Source organism: Solenopsis invicta, chromosome 3, assembly GCF_016802725.1.
Source record: "Solenopsis invicta isolate M01_SB chromosome 3, UNIL_Sinv_3.0, whole genome shotgun sequence".
NCBI classification, from domain to species: domain Eukaryota; kingdom Metazoa; phylum Arthropoda; class Insecta; order Hymenoptera; family Formicidae; genus Solenopsis; species Solenopsis invicta.
The window spans coordinates 26,616,210-26,640,141 of NC_052666.1; the positions used below are offsets into that span (position 1 = coordinate 26,616,210).

Below are 23,932 nucleotides of genomic sequence, written 5' to 3' on the forward strand. Positions count from 1 at the left end.
CATTTTAAGTAAGTTAAAGAAACTTAATTATGAAGATGTTTTATGTATTAAATTTATTGTTATATACCTACATCTCATATTAAGATAGAGCATTTAAAATGTATTATTTTTGAGAGTACGCATTGTAACAAGAAATATTGTAAATAAAAGTTGTTTGATTCAAAGAGAGCAAGTAATTGTAAAATAAATTTGGGAAAAATAGTTTTGAATGTCATATGAGTTACCTTTTTTTTTTAAATAAATGATAAAATTTTTTTAAATAATATAATTCTTCTAATTATTTTGTATTATATATATAAATATTAAAGAGAAAATTATCAATAAATCAATAATTTATGAAATGTTTTATATTTTATTCTATACATTTTGACATAAAATGTGAAATATTTTGTAAATTATTAATTTTTTACTTAAAATTGTAGTTAATGCCTTTATATACAGAATAATGACATGAATTAATTTGTTTAAAGAAAAGTTGTTTATTGCTTGAAACGCAGTTTAAGGGAAAATGACTTGTAATGCTTTTGTCTCACTTTCTATATCTAAATCAAGTGAAATTAAAAAAGAAATACTTTCATTGATCGAAATCAATATATTATCATTGAAAGACAGTATACATATCACTAATAGATATAGTTATAAGTATAGCTTTGAAACCAAACTGTTTTTCAGTGACTAATACACTAATTCTGATTTAAAAAGCATCTTGTATATAATAATTTTTTATTCAAAATTTATAGCAACAAATTATTAAATATTATTGACATTAAATTATTGTCAATTCTACGTGTATACAGGGTGATTATTAATGACTGATTCCACTTTTTACCATAGGAGCACACATTTGTAATTTCTAATATAATAATATGTTAGAAATACGTATCCGTCGATAAATCATGCTCCTATGGTAAAACATGGAAACAATCATTAATAATCACCCTGTATATAATAATAATTTTTTCCATCTAACAGATCCTCAAATAATTATTTTTTAAAAGTCTTGAAATATAAGATATTTCATCAATAACCGGTGGCCGAAAAATGAATGTTTAAACGGAAATTAGAATTCCGGTTCGAGTCTTGTTTCGGTAACAGAAAGATCTGCTTTGGCAAGCTGCCAATGGAACCTCCGCAATTTACGATGGCAAATTCAACGTGCGAGTGCAACGGCGCGGTTGCAATCCTTTACCGTCTCCACGTCTATTCGATTTGCTCGTCAAAGGCATCATTGCAGTCTTGACACATCGGAAACCGACGTTCCGGGAGGAAGAGGCATGGCGGTCAAAAGTAAAATTACATCCCTTTGCGTCTTTCCACCTTCGGTGGAAATCGGCTCTGGTAAAACGTTATTTTGGACGTATCTAAAGTGGCATTCAGTCGTGCAGAATTCAATATTCCCACCGTCTTATCCAATACCACGGAGCGGAGAACTTTGAAATATCCTTTTATGGACGATCCGAATGACCTCTTCGCGGTCTAGAAGCGGGACGAGGAGTGTGAGTCGTCAAAGAGCGTGTAGGGTTCTCTCTCGGGTCGTTATCACTACCGTCGTGATAGCGTGGCTCTTTGTGGGATCTGCGCTTCCTGGCGCGGCTTATTTCCCTCGCTTCGATGAACCGCCTCTTTATCGGAATCTCGCGTTTCGAAAAGGCGAAATGCGGTTTACTGTGGAATCGTGATCAGAACGCAATAATAAGGAAACCAAGAATTTTGCAGGGTTGATAATATTATTTCATTAAAGTAACACGTTATCGTATTTTTTATAAAAAAAACTCATTACTGAAAAATTTATTACTGATTTTAAGAAGTAACGCGTTATTGTTACTTATTGTTACAAAGTAACAATTCGTTACCTTTTCATGAAATTTTGATGATCATTCTTTTTTCAGAATGGCATCCGATTAACGCTATTTGACTAATTCTACGTGAAATCTATGATGGATTTGATTAAACGCAACCTGGTCCATATATATATACACAATACATATTGTTTTGTTTATAAAATAATGATAAAATTCGTTACCGCTATTGTAAAAGTATGACAACATTACTATTATCATTACAAACAGAAAATGTAACAATTGCTGCCCAAAAGATAACGTTAATGACGTTATTTCCCAACTCTGTTTATTTTGATGCTTTTTGTTTAACTACACATGAGCGTAGTATAATAAACAATTTACTTAATCGGCAATAACAAGATAACGCATTTCAAATATTGATGTTATTTTAACATTATCAAGTTATATTAATTATTAGCATTTGTATATTCATACATTCATATATTCGTATTATGCTGGTTATTATTTATTGGCGATATAAATCATCATATTAATGATTTCTATTTGGCTAAAATATAAAAATAATTAACCCGGATATTTGAAAAATATTTATTTATATTTATGCATATTTTAAACAAATTTGAAATTTGTTTAATGGAATATTACAATATACAAAGAACATTTGCAAAAAGAAATATATATTTTATTTTAAAAAGAAATAATGAATCAATTCGCGATTTATTGAATTTTATTTGTTTTCTTTTCTAAATCTCTTCGAAATACATATTAAGAATATATTTTTGATTCGTTTGATTCTTTTTACAATATTAGCCATAAATTCTTGAAAAAAGTTTTCGTACACTTGATCGCATTTGAGATGAGTCGCGTGGTAAACGAATAGACAAGAATCTCATACAGTTGCGTTAAGAAATGTCTTGACGATGGGAAGCACGTTGTCGTCTCGCGATATATCTTCGTCTACGCATCGCCATTATTTTGGTAAGGGGGAACGAATCTGTCAGGATCGGGAATCTATCTTTTTTTTTCTTTTTTTTTGGTGACAGAGGAATGCGTCAAGTGTCAGAACTTATATATCCACGACGAGGAACATTTTTCTTCATAGTGATGCTTAGAAAATGATTACATTCGCCGTGAAAATATTATCACAAAATGCCCAAGATTCGTGAGATTTATTAATATAAAGCGTGTTATTTTCTTATCTTTGTTTCTCAGTTAAACAAAGTTGAGCTTAATTAAGCTTAAACAAACTTAAACATAGTTAAGTTTCTTTTCTTTGTTTCTGAGTTGAACAAATTTCAATAGCAAATTATACTTGTAAACTGTCACATAGATATACGAATAAATTCGGCTAATTACCCGTTGTCTACATCGTATTATCGAGTTAAAAAAATAGTGTCAAACTTATACTGGTCGAGGAAATAAAATTGCCCAAAGCAACTTCTCTCGTGGTTTACATTTTGTCTCGTTGCGATCAATGAGTGTTCAAAAATACGTCAGGAGCTTTTACGTCCGGCCTCGATCGATGAAAATGTACGAGCAGAAAAAACATGTTTCGTGCGCAAATACACGTTTCGGTCTACTGAGCGAGAGAGATACGATGTAACACAATGATCGTTCAAATATAATCGGGTTCTATATCAAAAATATATCTCTGACGTTCGTGTATTAATTCGATATCCGGTCGCGCAATTTTGCGGCGAAAGTTTGTGATAAATTCGTGACGAATGAGAACGCGGAAGATAGGAATCCATGCCAGCGAGCGAGCGAGCGAGCCAGCCAGCCAGCCAGCGTCGGTTCGCGGCGGTGAATATCGTTTTGCCTCGTCAAACAACTCAAACAAACGAAGGGAAAGCTCGACTGGGTGGCATTATTTCTCGAACCGGGCCAAGATAACCCGGGGATCCAATAAGGTGAGCCGAGCTCGGCAGCCTCCGAACTCCCGCTCTGCCAGGGTTACCTACTGTCAGGTAATCCGACCCGTTTTTGTCAGCGTTTCTCGTTTAGCCAAGTGCTTTTGTCGTAGACGTCGCGTCGTCATTAAAATATCTTTCGTCCGACGAAGGGAAGATCAATATGTTCGTATACTTACGGATTGTTTGGAATAAACATAAATTCGTAAGATAAACCGGGAGATTGCTAGCTTTTGAAATTGACACAATAAAATGAGTTTATCAAAAAGGAAAGTCGCTTTTATAAACTTGGCACCGCATTTTATTTTTGGATAATATTTCTTAAACAAAACTTTAAAAACACGAATACAATTTGATAAAAAATGTCTTCTATCAGATAGTACGTATAGTAGTTTTTGTAACTTTACTATTTCTCATTTGGTAATAATTAATAATTTTGCAACATAAAACAAAAAGAGCGTCTAAGAAATTGGGTTAGCAAAACTGGTATTCTAGGCGGTAGGTAATAGCAAAGTTCAGACACGGTCCCGTAAGAAATTAACTATAAAATAAACTAACTATAAGTAATAAAGTAAATTTATTTTTATGTTTTAAACAACAAAATTTATAAAATTAAAAGGCTAGAATTAAATCTTCCCTAGAATTAAATTTTATACGTTTTTTCAGCACTTTATTAGCGGATTTTTTACATCCGACGCTATTTTTCCTACCTTAAGATATTAAAGAAAATATGAAAAAATTCATGGAACATCTGTCAACGTTATAGTTGAAGATCTCGTAGTTATTGTCTATTCTCACGGAGAAGTGGTCTGCTTTATGTTGCACAACAGTTTTATGTTTCAAACCGTATTAGAAGGAAAGAGAAAAAAATAAACAAAACAGTTTTAGAAAACTACAAAATAATTTAATATTATTAATAATATATTCACTATTATTTTAATTTGCAAGAAAAAATCGTGCAAATTTTATTCTTGTTTTTTTAAGAATTTATTTTTAGCATATTTTACATAAGAAAAGCTATTAATATATGAATTTTGTATGAGTTTTTATTTCTTTAATTATCCAATCAGGTTTTTACCAATATTAATATAGTGCAATGTTTAGGAATTTATGAAGTTAGCACGATATTTTGTTGATATAAAAAAAAATACCTACTAGAATTCCAGTGGCATTTTTCATAGTTCTAGAGTTCCTTGTAAAAATAACGAAAAGTTTTGCGTTTTTATTAAAAAAAAAAAGTACTTGTGAATCTAACACGATATCTCCTACTCTAAAGAAAACAATAAATATTAGTACATTTGACAAGAGTTCCAGTTAGTACTATCAGAGTTCCGATGATTGCAATTTCAAAAAAAATTCACACAACATTTATATAGCATAGAACTCTACCAGAACTGGCAAAAACTGTAGCTGGAACTGTAATAAATAAGCAGCACTGCCTTTTTGTTCAAGTGTGGTATGTTTAATATTTGTGCAAATAAAAAATGTTAATTATGTAAATTTTTTTTGAAATTGCAATCAGCGATATTACTCTGACAGCACTAACTAGAACTCTTGTTAAATATTTATTGTTTTCTTGTACCTTGGAGAAGGAGGTGTTGTGCCAGATTTGCAAAGTTACATTTTTTCAGTTTTTTTTTAAGGTAAAAAATGCAGAGAACTCTTCATTATTTTTATAAGAAACTTCGAAACTTTGAAAACTGGAACTATATAATTTTTTTTTATATTACAGATTACAGAATATCGTGCCAACTTCACAGATCCACGTTTAGCTCTTGAAAAAAAGAAAGTGCTAGTATCGGCGACTTTCCTCTAATAATAGTGTTGCATAAAAAATATATGTAACAAAAAGAACTACGTAAAAGTAAAAAAAAGTTACATAAAAGTCAAATAATAAATAGAATAAACACGAATAGGTTCCGGTAATAAAAAATTGAAATGCTATAAGTGATTTTCAGAAAATTTGCAGCTCTTAAATAGCAACGATTAATTTCAATATACACGGAAGGATCGTTGAAATATTTTATTTTCACTAAAAAGATTTTAATTCTTCTCTTTTAAGAGCTTTCGGTTAATATTAACTTCAATTTTGCTTAACAAAATCTCAACTCATTATCAAGACGTCTGAAACTTTAGAAATTACACGAAGAGGAGACGGTGTATAAATAAATTATTGTGCAGGATAGGTCGCATTGCGTAATTTTCGAATAACGTCGCGCGCATCAAATGCATTTCGTATTAATAAACGAGCACAAATCTGTTTATGCAGCTATGCAAATGTATATATCCGCGCGTCAAGTTGCATCACGCGTGCCGTGCCGTACCGTAGCGAGAACAAATCCGTTGGAATTATGATGAAACGGGATCGCATCGATCCCCTCATCGATAGTATACCGTCGATAGTGATTTAGGCGGCATGAACAACGGGGGTCTTACACGCGCGTAATATCGGTCCTCGTTAAGATATTTGCATTAGCCTAAGCCGCCCTCGTTTCGGAAATTACCGTTTTCGGGGAGAGAACTCGCGTATAATACGCAATTTGTTCGCTGATCTCTCGCGTTAACGGACTACATTAGCGCCCTGGAGATCGCTTAATCGTTTAATCATCGTTTACGAAAGCCCCCACTGCCGAAGAAACTTTGTGCGACGCATGCATAATAAGGGAGTTCAAACGTTTTCAGACAAAACCGCGCGCTACGGTCAGAGGTATTTAATTTCACGAATTTAGTTCAGAATTGAACGTTATATTATGTAATACTAAAATAGTACACAAGTATTTTACACTGAAGCACAATATAAAAAGCAATATAAAAAGCATGCAATTATTAGAATAATTCAAAAAGCTTTTAGGACCGTAACAATCTGTGTCTATCCTTAATTCTAGAGTACTATTTTTCTAACGTTAATACTACTTTGGATAAACATTCATCCATATGATTAAAAATATTTTTACAGTCTAAAAAATTTTTTTGGAATTTTTTTCTACTTTATAGATTGCAAGCTTGTTAGAATAATTGAACTAACACTAGTTTAATGTAAAAATCTTTTTTAATTTAATTCAGTTATATTACTTTTTTTGTTCAATCTAAATCTTTAAATTGAAAGTAAACACCCAAAGTTATGTTTAAGTTGATGAAATCGTTTCTTTAAATTTGTTTTTTTTTTTTAGTTGAAGTAAAAATATTTTTGAAAAAAATAAAGAAATTATTTGATTTTAAGAAATGATTTCAGCACTAAAATTTTAAACATTCCTTAATTTGAACTGTTACAAAAATTGTGGGTTTATTTCAATTTTAATACACATTGGCGCAAACAATTTTATTGAATCTTATTATTATAAACTATTAAAATTTTATTTAAAAAATTTGTACTAAACTTGGATCAGCACTTGGACAAAAATTCACCTACAGTAACACTCTGGGGTTAAAATGAGTAGAATATTTTTTAAAAGTATGACGATTATTTCAAATATATCCTATACAGCACATTATGAGTCTATATTTTCTCGTACGTAAAATACTTACACCTACAATTTAATGCTTTTATTTTGAAATTAGCGTAATACGCATTACAATATCAAGTAATGTCACACGCGTTGTGACATTACTTAATATTGCAACGCGTAATACTATATGTTCGTAATACTATTCATCATCTATATATTAGTGTATATAATTGATAATGTTATACAGTACGTTACGTAATATTGGTTTTCATCGAAATCAGCTTCGCGGAATAGCTACGTTATGCATATGCATCAATTCCGCGAATTTATTGAAGGATGGTCGTGATACACGAATGCATGCTTCGTTATAAATATTCATCTCAATTCTGAGAACAATTGAAAGTCTCGCGCGAATCTTTTTTAATTCCTAATGAAGCTTACGACTTGTCATGTAATGCCCATGTTTGTAAACACGTGTTTGTGATGTGAGAGAGTTGAGCGTCGTCCTGTGAACGGTGAACGGTGTCGTTTTCCTTTAATACGGTTTCGTGTTTGTCAGTTGCCTCGCGATGACCAAAGTCGTCGTCGTTTCGTCATCGTCATCCCGAACTCTCGAAGCTATTTCCACTTTGATCCTTTGTTTCTCCGCGCTCGAACTTTCCGGTATTACAGCTTCGCGTCACGAAACGTAAGAGCGTAACGAAATAATTTAGCGAACAGAGAAAACAACATTCTTCTGTCCGCGGAAATGAGATATTTTCTCTCGGGGGAAGAAAGAGAGAGAGAGAGAAACTTCTGAGTGCTCGTCGAAAAATATCCGCGTTGGCGCCACATTGTCCATAGCGTTCCACTTTCGTCATGCTCGGCAAAACGATCGCGCTCGCGAAATCGGGCGTGGAAAAAAGTTGCGTTGCACACATACGCACGGCGCAGCCACACCAGCGGCACTTTCTCGCCCGAGGAATTTCGGTTAATTGGAGTCCGTAATAGCGGCCGCCCCATTATCGTCCGCCGGGCCTATTTGCGGGTTTGGTGAAGCATACCGCGCGACAAATAGCCTGGACGCTGCAATTCGTACAATTCGTCGTCGATTCGCCGTTAAGATCGATGATAGCTAAAAATTATTAATCTCAGCTTCTATCGTATTTAATAAAATTCAAAATTTTCCGATTTAAAAAATTCTAAATTTTAGTAAAATTGCAAAATACTTATAATTTTTTAATTGCTAAAATGTCGAACTTTTTAAATCAGAAATTTTTGAATGTAGCTTTTGAATTATCTAATTTTTTAATTTTGTTTTTGTTTTCAAATAACAGACGTAATGTAAAACATTGATATTTTATATATAGAATATTTGGTTTTTTTAAAAGAAATAGATGTTTAAATATAAAAATGTGTAAATCTCTTAAAGAAGTATCTCAAAAATATACTTTAGGAAGAAATATTCTAAATATACTTTTTAATTTACGTAAGAAAACACGGATGCAGAATAATTACTCTCACATTACTCTGGCTGAGAAGTCTGTTTTAACGAGAGATAGTTTTTTAGAAATCACACAGAATTACAACCCCGTTCGTATCGAATTTTCATTATTCTTTATAATACGCTACGTAAAAATGGTTTAAAACAATTGCGAACCTCAATAATCGTTCACTGTGGTTATCGATTTCAGAGGGAATTAAAAAGTTAAGACTCGATGCTCGTTAAAAATTTAAGGTAGAATAAGTACTACTTCAATTCCCGCGGTACCACGGATCGGCAAATATAGCACAGGTGCGCGCCGGTACTGACAACGAGTATTGATACGAAGTAATGTGAGATCTGTATTCTCTCGACAATTCTTGCGCCTTTTACTGTCACCGTTGTTCTGTAAACTTACCGTCGTAAATCGAAGTTAACGGAAGGCCAAACTTAAGAAGACATTTCTTAAAATATTAAGAAAATTATGAAAAAAATTACAGATTATTTTATTACAGATTATTGCATTTTTTAGCAGAAAAAAATTTGGCGGCGATTTTTTATCTGGAAAAATTATTTTAATGAGATGAGTGGATATGTGCTCTAATGAAAACATAATTGACAATGAAATAATGAAATAATCAATAATGAAAAAAAAATTTGAATTTTTATATTTAAGTACTTTAAATATTCAAAACGATTTATATAAAGTTTCATTGCGATGCAGATATCAGCCCTGTAAAATAAACAGAATTTATTTATTTATTTACAAAATAACTAAATAGATATTCATAAAAAACTTTGTATACATCATCTTGAATACTTGAATTACCAAAAATGGATTTTTTTATGTTGTAAAAAATAATTTAATTCTTAATAGCAAATACAGTAAATAAATTATAAAAATATGTTATTAAATAAAAATATAATTTTATTCACACAACTTTCATATGTATATAATTTATTTAAAGTGTTAATATTAAACACATTTTCAAATTTTATTTACTTTGCACGGTTGTGGACAAGAAATGCTGATGTGTGGTTCAAGGAAAAAAAAGAAATGAAAACCGCGCTTACGTTCACCGCTCCTTACATCGGTTTTGAATCGATACGAAAATGCTTAAGCACTTTCGCAACTATCTCACATTACAAGAGCATCGAGCTACGATAAACATCGCCGACTATCATCCACCCGCATTTGCATTTTTGCTCGCCGACGAGCGACCTTGCATCGTTTTGCTCAAAGAGAACTTTTATCTCCGGTTACGTTGAAACTAACGACAGCAAAAATTGTGCTTGGATACGCTCACACGAACGTTAATATCGAACGAGTGAAAAATTCAAAAATTGCCCCACATAAATTGCAGCTGATAACACGCAATGATATAGGATGAGTCGCACGTGCGCTTTTCCATTACAATCACGCGATGAGCTTTCAAAAGCACAACGAAGAAGAAAAAAAAATTAAAATTGCGACGATTGCGAAACAGCAAATGGGAACAGTTTTGAAATGCTGCGAATTTTATTTTAAGTAATAGAATTTTCTGAAAAAATTGCCACTTTCACGTCTGATTGACACATATATTGAAAGGTATATATTCATAGAAATGTATTTACTCTTATTTTCCCGAATTATTATGCATTTCAAAATCAGAATAAGACGGTTGATCCGAAGAAAATAGAAGCAGCTTTGGAACGCTGAGTGCGCTTGAATTCTGTCTGATGGGATTTACCCCGTAGAAATTGTTCCTTGCGCGTTTTGATCGATATATTTATCCATGGACACTCATATAAACTTTATTTGATTTTAAAAAGATTGATCTCGATTGAAAATATCGATCTCGAAATTGGAAATGATTGAGAATAAAATTTATAAGAGAATGGCAACGTGTAATGCATATTAAATTTGATAACGGATCTATACTTCTCATACATTTTAAAATTTATAATCTGCGGACGATCATGAAACAAGTTTTGCGCATTTTCAATCTCTTTATCTCTATTATCTCTATGCATCTGTATCACCGGCAGACAAAGAGAAATGTGAATCCTTTATAAAATAAATTTTTACAAATTCTTAAAAACGTGAGAACATGAAGTTTCAACAATACACACACAGAAAAAATAGTTTTGCTGAAGCATCTAAAAATTGAGCTAGATACAGATCTGAAAATTTTGCTGGATCATCAAAATCAGTGTGTATTATTATTCTGATTCTGAGCTAATTGCTAGAATGCCAAAAATCTTTTGCAGATTCGTGCTTCAACGTCTAACAAAATTACTTTCAAGATTCTAGATATTGGATAAATTTTTAGACACCTCAGCAAAATCGCGAAAAGAAATTGTGCCGTTCTGGACAGTCCTCTACACAGTCCATCTCTATGGTTCTAGAGAAAGAAGGAAAAAAAAAGAGAAATGAAGTTTAGCGCTCGATGTCGGGACTAAAGTATGTAATAATGAGCCATCTATCGTTACATGATAATCCGGGCTAATTCGATAATAAGTACGGACGTACGCGACAGATCGATGTTGTTTAATGATTCAGCATAAACTTTCTCACTCAAGAGCGTGCATTGCGAGGGTCGCATGGCGCATGGGCAGCGGGCAAGGGACGCGAGCGCAGGTCTTTAAATACCCAGTTACCTGGATGAACCGTATCCAATAACAAACGTCCCGGCTTAGCACGCGCTTCCACGGAACGGGAAGGGAGGGAGGGAGGTTGATTATGAAAGAAAAAGGTGAGATGGCACGAACGCGATAGAAATGAAAGAGTCCGCGTTATACAGCGAAACGGCGTTTAGTCAGGGGTTGACCTGAATTCAGGTGGGGTGAATCAATATCCTGCCTGCCTGCCTGCCTGCCTGCCTGCTTGCCCGCCTAGCTGGCTGGCTGGCTGGCCGCGTGCTCTGTTCGCTTCGTAGTTACCGTAGCAACCAGACTCCTTCCTTTAGTAAAATATGACCCACGTCTCAATTTCTGAATACCCCACTGTCGTTGCATTACGCGGATAAGTAATACGACGATTAAGAAAAGATGACGGGATTATATTCGAAAGCGTGGCACGTAAAATTCCGATCGGCTGGGCCGCATTACGATCAACCGACCGGTAATCGTCCAATGGTGCAAACCAAAGTGTAATAGCCTTCGTGACTCCAAGGGTGCAACCTTGATACCTTGATACTCTTGTGAGTTCGATGAACCCGATCGCCCGGTGTCACGCGAGCTATAAACTTGCTCTAGAGCAACTCTCACGGTCGTCTCTATCGGTCTTCCTAAAATTTGCATTGATGAGCACTGAACTGACGATCGACAAAGGAAGTACGATTGGAACTATGAAAAGACTGGATTTTCTCTGATTATGAATGTTATTATAATTCTTCTATAATATGTTCTTTATATTTTTGTGCGTGAACTTAATTAAGATGGTTGTGACATTATTATTATATCTTATAATTATGAACGAGATGTTTGTTTATAAGGTTATTAATAAGATAACTCTGATGCTATCGTTTCAGAAAACAAAAAGAAATTAAATATTATCATAAATGAAAGAGTAAATTCAGTGCAAATGTAACAGTTAATAAAATGTTAAGTAACAAGTTAATTTTGTTACATCTGGAATTATTAAAAGACATAATTAGACATTTACAGATAGCTTATTAGAGTTTATTTCAAACCTGTCCCACATTTCACGTGAAATTTAAAGAGTAATTTTTTAATGAATAAAATAATTATAATTTTATATAATTATATTTTGTGTTTACACTGAGAAAAAATAATTCGTGAAATAATTTATGAAACTAAAATATTTAGTCCGTTATGTGCAACTGTAAATATTGAGTTGGTAAAACGTTTGAATGGTTGACATGAACGAACTATACATCTTTCCGTGCAAACTGTTATAACTGTTGAATCAATCCAATATTTAGTTGATCGTATCGGACTAAATATTTTAGTCTCTTTAATAAAGTTTTTCTTCTCAGTGTAAGATATTAATAATTATCGATCATGTTGCACTGGAAAACACCGCGCGGTCATCCAATCCTGCATTTATCCAATCTCACTAACGCTATAATTATCTTTATCGAATCTTACTTTAATTGTAATCGCCCCCCGGAGATAGGTCATCATCTTCACTATTTCGGGTAGAGATGCAACCTTTAACTTTATACGGTCCGGTTAAAAACAGAAATAAACAGCCGTTACTAAATTAGTATAGCACTGGTCTTTGTTTACGCGGGCGGCGATTAATGTCGCTTCATCGAATCCATCGCGTTTCCGTCGCGAATTGCCAGACCAGGCGGCAACGATATTTGGCCGCGCCGATGAACCGAATAAACATCCAGGTCAGCACACGTGATAGCCTCGAGAGATCGTTTGACGAGAGAGAAAGAGAAAGAGAGAGAAAGACAGAGAGAGGGAGGGAGGGAGGGAGGGAAGGGGTCGCTATACGTACTCTAAAATCCGTTACGAGGCGAAGATCTATTTATATCGCGGTAACAAGCTCTTGTGTGCGAGATTGCGCTCCTGCGAAACAGAGCTCGCGGAATTTCCTCGAGAACGCGCAATGTTCATCGGAGATATTCGAATTTGTACGGTCGAACGACGCGACGGGATAACGCCAAATGACTCATTCTACCGTGCATGTGTTTGGAACGAGGCTGTCCGCGAGATGCGGCAGATCAACAGAATAAATATACTTTATGTAGCGCTAATAGCGCTCCAGAAGGCCGTCGCGTCGTTCATTCTTACGAAAACATTTTTATGATGCCAAACACGAAGAAACGAGATTGATGGAGCAATGAGCGAGATCATTCATTTTCATTTCTTCCTCCAAGCGCAAACATATAATAATTTGAAGAAGTGGCTTTACTTGGGATTTTTATTCTTGGCACTTTGAGCCTCGTTCAGTTCATGTCTTGGCACTCGGAGCCCTGCAAGTCTTTCATCGTAGGTATATTTTTATTGGGTATTACAGGCCAACAGTCTCTACAAAGTATATTCCGTTTGTTTTGCTCGCGACTTATTTACGGGTTTAATTTACGGATACATAAATCAGACGAATAAGCTATGCTTGACAGGTCGGTCAGCAAATTAACCGTATTCGAATTTTCGCTCGGTTCAGAGAGTCTTGCCCTAATCCGATTTTATCGCGGTCTTACGCCCGAACGAGAGGGTGGAGTAAGTTTCCACGATATGAAGTGACAGTTTGGAGATCGAGGTCGATAGGTCAGGGAGGATAGCAAGTGACAAAGACCGATAGCTTCGAGTTCAACGGTGTAATAGGCTCGCCGACTTACAAGTTCCCGCTACTCTTTCAACTGTTAATTAATCTTGATCCCTTCATCCGTGGCCGTAGCATCACCGCCGATTGTCAAGGAGGGTCGAAAAACTATGACGAATTGTTTAGGTGACATGTTCGCAGAAAGATGTACGTAACGAGAACAAGTGGATTAATTAATCCTGCGTGAGATCCTAACCAGCGGGTGTCTGGTATGCCAAACGTGATACATTAAATAAAAGGTGTTTCACATACAATCCTCATTCCTTCAATATTCCCTCAGAGCCCCTTGTTGCCTCGTTAATGAGGGATTCTTTGAATAAATTGTAAACTGGAGACAAGAGTTTCTCATAACAAAATGTCGAGAATTTAATAACTTTTGTGTTGGAAATGATTGAGAGTAAATTACTTTTCGCCAACTAGAGAATACAAATTGATAACGAAACTTTATATTCTTCGTTTAATTCCTCCGAGATAAATTTTAAATTAATAGCATTTTAATTTCGCTACTAATTCCCGAAGTTATTTAATGTCAAACATTAAAAAGTTATGACAAATCGTTTCTCTCGGCGTTCTCGTTAAGGAAAAATCGATTTCGAGTTTATCAAACATTAAACTACTAATGATCATTATTGTGTAAAAATAACTAAAGTTAAAAGAAATCAAATCTACTTCTCTTTTATATTTACATTTGAAAAGTCCCTTAACTTGTGGTAATATCTATGGTACATTTAATAATGTGTAAAAAGATATCTGCGATGACCTTCAATACAATTCTCAGTTGATCTTTTCTTTTCAGAAGTGAAATCAAATATTATTTCTATAATGAGGTCCGCTATTATGTCATCTGCCTTATACAGTTCAAACCTAAACCGTCTTTGCTCGACGGCCATTAAACTTCTGCCAAGTCGAGACACGTAATACTCTAACTCACATACAAGTTTGAAGCTGCCAACGAAAAGTTGTACGATTATACGGGTCTGTACATTAAATACACGAGTGATGCGAATCGTCGGCCAACCGAAAATCGATTTTTCGGTTTATGAATTTCGTAGGCGTTGCGCGTAGCGATAACTTAGCTATGCATGAATATTAGCCGTCTGGAGAACGCGAATAAAGAATCCGGAAAGACACGCTTGGGAAAACGTGAAAGAATGCGCGAGCAATTCTTCGTACGTGTGTGCGTCGGCCTCTGAAAATTAAGTTTCTAGACATATTTCTTTTCCGTTAAGCTGGAAGTACTGGAAGCACACGATAAAATACGCGATTTCTTCCTTAACTTTACTCCACTTCAACGTATCGTTCGATAATGCGTAAGCAATTTTTTTTTTTTTTTTTTTTTTGTTAAATATGAATATGTCAATATTTTCAATAAACGAAAAATTAAAATGTTGAGAAATATGTACGAAAAAAGAAATTGTTTGTACAGAAGTTTTTGAAAGAAGTTTTGATCGAGAGATCAAAATCAGAGTTGATAAAAATCATTTTAAACATGCACACTGAGAAAATTTTTTTAAAATGAAAAATGTACATTTTCTTAAAACCATATATTTTGATGCAAGCACTTGTTTGTTTACTTCTGTTTAAGTAAAAATATTTATTTTTAAACAAATATATAGACATATTACTTTAATATATAATTTTGTATTTTTACATCTTTTACATTTAAATAAATATTTTACAAATGAACTGATAATATTATTAATTTGTTTTTCTTTTTTTATTAAAAAATCTGATTGTCTTGAATATAATAGCAGTAAATGTGTTCTAGAACTGAAAGAAAAAATTATTTCTTTATTTTATTTACATATATATTTTGATTAAGAAATTTTTAAGTTGACTGCAAGTAAATAAGCTATTGGAATACACCGAGTAAATAATTTTTGTGTCGAGTAAAATTTTTTTTTTGGATAAAAGATTTTTTCTCAGCGTAATATATTTTAAAATCATGTTTCAAGCATATTTTAAACACATAATACGTCATGTGTTTAAAACGTGTATTAAACATAAAAGCAATGATTTTTTATCAACCATGCGATTAAATCGTTTCAATCGCTTGAAGAGAAGAGGTAATGAATTTAAATAAGTTTCGCCTGCAAACATGAGATTTCTCTGGACTATGTGCAGAATCGCGGAAACGCACTTACCTGTCTGAACGAGCTTGAGCGCGACGCCATTGTGCTGCTTGAGCGGCTCGTTGAGACTCGGCTGCGTAAGGTCTTTGAGGGGATGGTTGGCGGCTTCTTCGGAGCCGGAGGCACGATTATTTTGCATAGTCCTGGCGTGCTGCTCCTCTTTACGTCGTCCTTCCTTCTTACCGGCGTTACCGCCGCTGTCGCCGTTACGCACAATTTGCCTTCTGCTGGCGGATGTCTGGCTAGTCTCTCGCTTTTTCTCCTTACGCTTGCGAACGTCGTTCGCAACGACAATTCGCTGCTGTTGAAGCGACTGCGATTGTTGTTGCTGCTGCTGATAGTACTGCTGATTTATCTCCTCGCAATCGGCGTTTATCGCTGCGTTGCTGATAGCTAATGACACGGATGACTGCCTAATTGGATTTTTTTCATAGATACGCAGGAGCTCGTCCGCCGGATAGAAGACGTACATGCCCAGAAATCGTCGCTAGCGTAGCCGTTATCGCTGCTGTCGTTGCCGTTGTACCATTGGCCGCGGTCCTGGCCGCTGGCGTAGCCAACGCCGTCGCGGATTCCGCTGTTGCACCCGTTGCTGCTGCTGCTGCTGCCGCCGCACTTCTCGTATCCACGCGAGCCAACATCGCTGTCCAGCGATACATTCTCGGTGATGCTGCGTGTGGGAACGATATCGGCGCCGGTCGCCGTCAGGAGACGCATGATTTTCCTTCTTTCTGAGCGATTAAAGCGTCGCCCCCGCGATGCAGTATCGTCGGGTGCCGCGCTTGTGACGCGACGCCTACCTCGTCCTCGTTATCGCCACCGTCGTCGTCGTCGTCCTCGTTGTCGTTTTTCTGCTACTCCGACACACCGTCGACGCACTGCAAACGGCCAGGAATAATCGATTTTCGATCGCGTTGCTCCGATCGCTCGAATAGAATCGCTTATTCTTTACGAAAAAGCATGAATTTTAAGAAAGTTGCCGCTAGACTTCACTCTCCTCACGTTTCCTCGTCATCTACTTGTTTCAGAGAGCAGTAAATCAATCTATAAACTAATAGCATAAATGGAAATAAAATTCTTTCCACTGTAAAAAATATACAGCGATCAAATATCTAAATATTTTTTTTTGTGATAAAAAAATTGTTTGGTTTAAATATCATTTATTTCGCGTAATAATAACAAAAAAAAAAATAATTCGAAGATTTATCAGTTCTATTTATGATCAAATAAATCGATTATTCGGATTGGCCATTCTTACAGTATATTTTATGGGCGATTGTTCTCGGCGCGCGAATTATGATGAGATTTAAGCGGATTTATACGGTCGATAGTTCTCGAGGCCTCTTGGGCTGAAACAGAAGGATTTGTAATAATAAAAGATTAGTTCGATATCCTTTCAATTTTACGTGATTGTGTTTTATTACACCTTTTGTTTACTTTATCAAACAGAATAATATAATAATAATAATATAACTTCTAAAAATAAAGAAAAACTCAATTATATTTTTCTCATTTTTTCTACAGCTATTATGAAATAATTATTTCGTACGTTTAAAAGTAATTGCGTTACACACTTAATTATATTTTTTTTACTTTTACATAAAATGTTTAAAAGCGATATGCTAAATATCTGCAAAATGTATTTTTCTTAAAAAAAAAAAAAAAACTGTATTAGAAGATGAAAGGAGAGTGGTTGACTTTTCTTAGCAAAATTTTTGAGTGTGCAGAAGCTTATAATTCGGAATAGATAAATAAGCATTCTTTATTATTTTGATGGGCAAATAGGGTTTGACAAAAATGTTTAGACAAAAATTTTAGCTCTTCTTTATTGCTCATTTTGAGATATATATTCCTATTCAAATTGAAGCACAATTTTAGACACGGTAAATAAATCGCTGGTATAATTTGCTAGCCTTTTTGAAAAGTTCAAAGTACAAACGCACATAATTCGGAAAACACAAACAAACTTTGGCATTGTTTTGACGAGCGGAAGTAGGTCCTGAAAATAGTTAACGTTTGCTTCTCTCTCTTTCTACCTTTCCTTTTCCTCCAACGTACCTCCGCTGCGTCCTGATCACACACGTCTAGCATACAAATCGTGAGAGATACGGTTCGTATCTCAGAACACGAAATGTGCTAAAAACGCAGTAACAGAGTAACTTTTGAAAGGTAATGCACCATACGTGACACGTGTGTGCATATTGCAGAACATATTTTATGCGTTCGCACGTGCGAACTATCGTCAGGAGCCATACAGATATTTTGATCAATTCTCCCCTGCCCTCCCCGGCTGCTGTGACGATAGTGGGTTGCGGATATTTTCTCGATTGATGTGTAGGTATATGTTGCACGATTCAAAGTGATTATATCGCGTGCCATATAAACCACGCGGAAGTTTACGTGCACTTTTCGATGTGGGAACCGACGCACGTGCTTCGCGAAAGAAACATATCAATCAATCGTGATAACACTCGGAAATCCACCCCGGCTGATAGTCACGTACCGGGATAACTCGGTTAGGTTGTTCATGGAAATATATACCTATATATATATTTAGTGCGTTACCAATGAATCGCACAAAAGTGCGTCCAAGTGTCATACGCATCCAAATCCCATTAACGAAATATTCATGATTTTGTGTGGATTGTGTGAGGATTACAGATTATCATCATTTCTCGTTTCTTCATTTCGATTTGATTATGTATAATTAAATTATTCATGTGTGCACATGTGTGCCATTATAGAAATTATTTTCCAGGGAGTTGAACGGATTTTTTATTAAATGGACCAAAATTGAATCGATAATAATCCATCAGCAGCACGTTAGGAATGACATTATGTGTTATATCAATTTCAATGATTAAATGCATACGATATATTAAATTTCAAGAATGTATATTTGGAATTTTCTCTAATTTCGTAAGAGTGCTTTTAGGTAATTAAGCGGTTATAAAAGAGGGAATTTCACGAAATTATATTCAACGAAAATACAATGTAATATTTTTTCAACATTTTCAAGTCATTTAAATTTTACTTTATCACCGCGTGGGATTTTTATTTGGACGTTGGTTACAAACATATTCGAAATTGGAAAATTAAACGACTATTAGAATATATGTCAATCCCAATTTTCGTTAGAGAAAAATTGACTTTAAATAGAAAGTGTGTGTGCGTGCGGGGGAAAACAAAGGATGGATCGTGTGCGTTTTTCATTCGAATAAAGTTATTAAAATGTAGCTCTCGCGACACGTGCTTTCATTTTTTCAAATAAATATGTCTAAAGCGCCTGTGTATATTTTAATTCAGTATCGATCATCAATGCGGGAGGCAAGTCGAATTCTCCCGTGCCTCTCCCGGGAGCAAAACGAAGGATAAATCATACACGTATATATACATATATACATGTATAGGACAGATAATTACAATTTCATTACAATGGACGGCCGCGCTAATGACACTTTAAAATCACTCTTGGCACGATGTAAATTAATACATATCTGCGCGCACTTTTAAAGACCGCGCGCAACGCGGTGACGATAATCATATTTTTGTGTCATAATGCACGGCCTGCGTTTAAGCGCTCGCGAACTAAATCATCTTTTTTCGACCGTTAAAAGGGAGGAAATCTCGTTATGCAATGGGATTATGTCATTCCTGCTGTACCGTATCCTCCTCAAATTGCCGAAACGCCAAAAGTGCCCTCCGTTTCGGGAGTTGCTCGTCGTAAATATTAAAACTTTCTCGAGACTTAAAGTGTCTCTAGAAAGCTTTAAGAATAATACGTGCGAGTTCTTAACATACCATCGGTTTCTCTATGATTATGTTATTTCTTTCGATGCAACGCGATGAACCAAATTGGGCGAAATAATGGCACAAGCTCGATAAAAAGAAAATTCTAGTGTTTTTTAAAATGCACTGTAAAAAAAGTTTGGTAATTGGTACTAAATTTTGGATGGAAATGATGCCAATTAAATATTTGATTAATATAACCAAAAATAAATTTACTTTTCTAAATATTTTGTAAATATTACTAATACGTAATTATTTACATTAGTGTACACACCTTCGATGATTGTGATGTATGTTATAAAGGTGAGGGTACTGAACAACTTTTCTTTATATAAATCAATCGGCGGTCTCGTTTAGTTTTCGAGATATACTACCATAAATCTCATTTTGGAAATTACATTTATTTTTGTTGACACCTTGTATACAACGAATGATGTATTATTCCACATGGGTTTGTGATTTTCCACGGAAGGACTTTCCACTCCATCTCGCCCCCTACTTAGGGGCAAAACAAGGTCTATAATTGTTTTGTTCAAGAACGTAAACAAGAATGGTAAGTTTGTATGGTAAAACTTCTATTTAGGGGAGCCCCCTTCAATGACTTTGGTCTTGACATATGCTGTCAAGATCATGACCCCGAATAACCTCCAAGAGGTTATAGCCATTGCTTGTTATCCCTTCTTTAACGGATAACGAGCGACGGCTATAACCTCTTAGAGGTTACTAAAAGGAATACATAAATCGTCAGGGAAGAGTCCCTCACCGACATTGCTAACCCAATCCAACCCCAAATTTTGCTCCGTGACCACACGCATGTGGTCACTGTATGCTCTGTATTGGATTGGATTAGGAATGTCAGGGAGCCGGTGCGGAAGAGGGGCTCCGCCTAAACACTTATTTTCCACGCAAAGCGACGATTTAATAGATATTTATTTATCATTGAAATAAGGTTTACGTAAGTACAGCCACTGACAAAATTATTAGGCACCCTTGCTTTTTGATAACATTTATAAAAACAATGTTATTTATTTCCTTTATTTGGAAAAATTGTAAAATAAATAGGGTACCTAATAATTTTGTCAATGGCTGTATATCTCGAAAACTAAACGAGACCGCTGATTAATTTATAAAGACAAGTTTTATTCAGTATTCTCATCTCTATAACATGTATCAAGGTCACAGCCATCGCAGCTGTGTCCGCTAATATAAATAATTACCTTTCACTCAATATTTAGTACTATTAAAGAACTCCTTTCAGTGCGGTTCTCGTATACCTTCGTTTAATCATCTCGCGTAATACTTTTTACTTTTAAAAGAGCTTGAAGAAGTATAACTAAAAAGTAATGTTTTAAAAAGTTAATTTAACAGGAAAGTTTTATATTTTTGATACAGAATCACATGCGCGCAAACATTAAAGCTTTTCCAAGGCTCTCTAAGTCTCGAGACTTTTTAAGAATAATACGCGCGAGTTCTAACACCATTTGGTTTCTTGAAGATTGTATCAGTTCTTTCAATGTGACGCAATGAGACGAATTGAGTGGAATAATGGTGCAGCTCGATAAAAATAAAATTATAGCATTCTTTAAAGTGGTTTTCGTGCACTTTCGTTTGGTCGTCTCACATGAAGCCCGCTTCAAACGATCTATAATTTGCGATAGAATTCGAAACAGAAATCTATTTATAATTTTATACGTTATGTAATACATAAAAAAACATTTGAACAATTAAAACGTATGAAACATGAACAGTGTATAAACACCCGTAAATTGCAAATGTCATGAACTACAACTTAACTTACTGATATCTGATAATCATATTTGATTAATAATCTAAAGAAAAAGAAGAAGAAAAATGTACATGACAATGTCTTGATCTTGGGAATAAGTTATTTGTTTACATTCAAATATTCTATATATAATTTTACAGCTAATTATGGTTTGTATAATACAACAACTTTTTTCTCATCTGTAATTATATTCATAATTTAATACCTATATAAAATTATAAATAAAATTCTTTCTCAAATATTCTATATTTAATTTTAAAGCAAATTATGGTTTGTATAATACAACTTTTTTTTTATCTGTAATTATAATCATAATTTAATACATAAAATTATAAATAAAATTCTCTTCAATTCTTTATCGATCAATTATAGATAGTGTAAAGTGGGCTTAACACTTTTTATTTTTAAAAAAAACTTGAAGGAGATTGAAATGTAGCTAAAAAGTAATATGTTTCAAACGGTTAATTTAGCAGAAAAGGTGAAATTTTTGATGTAATAGAACCACGTTTGCGGAAATACTAAAGCTTTCCTGAGACTCTTTAAGTCTCTTTAAGAATAACACAAGAAGTTTTTAACACGTCATTTGGTTTATTAAAGATTATATTTCTTTCAGTGTGACGAAACGAATCAAATTGGGTGGAATAATGGTGCAGCTCGATAAAAATAAAATTCTAGCATTCTTTAAAGTGGTTTTTGTGCACCTTCGCTTGGTCGTCTCACATAACACTTTCTACTTTTAAAAAGAACTTGAAGAAGAAATATAACTAAAAAGTAATGCGTTTTAAAAAGTTAATTTAGCAAAAAAGATTTAGATTTTTGATCCAACAGAATCACCTGCGCGCAAATCTAAAGCTTTCCCGAGACTCTTTAAGTCTCTTTAAGAATAACATGTGGAATTCTTAACATACCATTTGGTTTATTAAAGATTATTTTATTTCTTTCAATGTGATACGCAACGGGCCGAGTTAGGTGGAATAATGGTGCAGCTCGATAAAAATAAAATTCTAGCATTCTTTAAAGCAGTTTTTGTATATCTTTGGTAGATCTTCTCACATAAATCTTTCTACTTAAAAAAAAAAATTTGAAGGAGAAATATAATTAAAAAATAATATCTTTTAAAAAGTTAATTTAGCAGAAAAAGTTTAGATTTTTGATATAACAGAATCATCCGTGTGCAAAAAGTTTCCACGACATATAAAGTTCGGGCTCTTTTTAACAGGAAGATGTGACTTATATATAAGCATAAATTCGTTACGGAGATTTTGTTAACTTTACGGGCACAATCTCTATATACATAATAAAATAGGATAGACGATAACAGATAAGAAGTGTGTTTCACGTATGTGAAGAAGATTGCTTAGATCTTTCGTCTCTCTGTGCGAAACGTGTACAGGATGTGTGCAGATCTCGTTTACGGGAGGATGTATACGCGGAAAATTGCATTCAGGCTGATGAATCGCGGGGTACCACACCGATATTAAAATTCGCATGCGGCACACGCGCGCGGGAGCTCAATTTTTTTTTTCTCACGGTGACAGCGCGTGTTATAAGCTTCTTGAAATGTAATTATGTCGCGAAGGTCGAAAAGAGAGATAGAGAGAGAGAGAGAGAGAGAGAGAGAGAGAGAGAGAGAGAGAGACAGAGAGAGAGGGAGATGCGCTTTGGATGCTGGGTCGCGAAATGCTGATTGAGAGAGCACCGATGGAGGACGCGAGGACTGTATAACAAGAACACTGGCTGTCCTTTAAACGACGCTCGTTAGGAGCAATGTAAATACGTCTCTCGGGGACTCGTTATGATTCTTCGGAACACAAATTTCGCGTGATTATTTGCACTCGAGTGCTTTCCTAGATGTTATATTTATAACGTTGAACTTACGGACAGAACACCTTGAATGTTTGTAGACTGTCTCATTAGCGACGTAAAACTTTGTTCGACGCGCACTATTTTCCTGCGTTTAACTAGCACGAAAATCCAAAAGATATTTGATAAAATTTTAAAGACAATTACAATTAAAAGAGAAGATTGAAATGTAATAAATAACAAGATACCTGAGCCAAAGGCCCGTCTAACTTATTTTATTTTTTGTAAATTCTATTTATAAAGATATTGAAATAAACAAATAGAATATTTATGAAAATAGAATATTTATTTTAATTATTAAAATAAAATTATCTTCTAAAACATTTTTAAATAAACAAAAAATTTTTTTTAACTCTGGCATTGGATCTTATTAAATGCTTGTGTTTTTAATAAAGTCAGAATCAAAAATAAATTCAAGGTATCAAATGAATTAAATGTTATCTTCCAAATCACTTTTAAAA

At 34.4% G+C, this 23,932-nt stretch overlaps 1 protein-coding gene across 4 annotated transcripts in view; it reads right to left on the bottom strand.

Annotated features, from left to right (window-relative positions):
* Positions 1-23,932, bottom strand: part of LOC105207912 — a 71,933-nt gene that overhangs the window by 33,960 nt on the left and 14,041 nt on the right. For 3 of the 4 annotated variants that reach the window (XM_026133186.2, XM_026133187.2, XM_026133185.2), the window contains exons 2-3: positions 17,292-17,382; positions 16,046-16,911 (exon numbers count right to left, since the gene is read on the bottom strand). In XM_026133186.2, the coding sequence (XP_025988971.2) occupies positions 16,046-16,505 (460 nt within the window). In that variant the 5' untranslated portion in view covers positions 16,506-16,911; positions 17,292-17,382. Of the gene's footprint in view, positions 1-16,045; positions 17,085-17,291; positions 17,383-23,932 lie in introns of all 4 variants that reach the window. The other variant, XM_039446679.1, reaches the window with a different exon arrangement.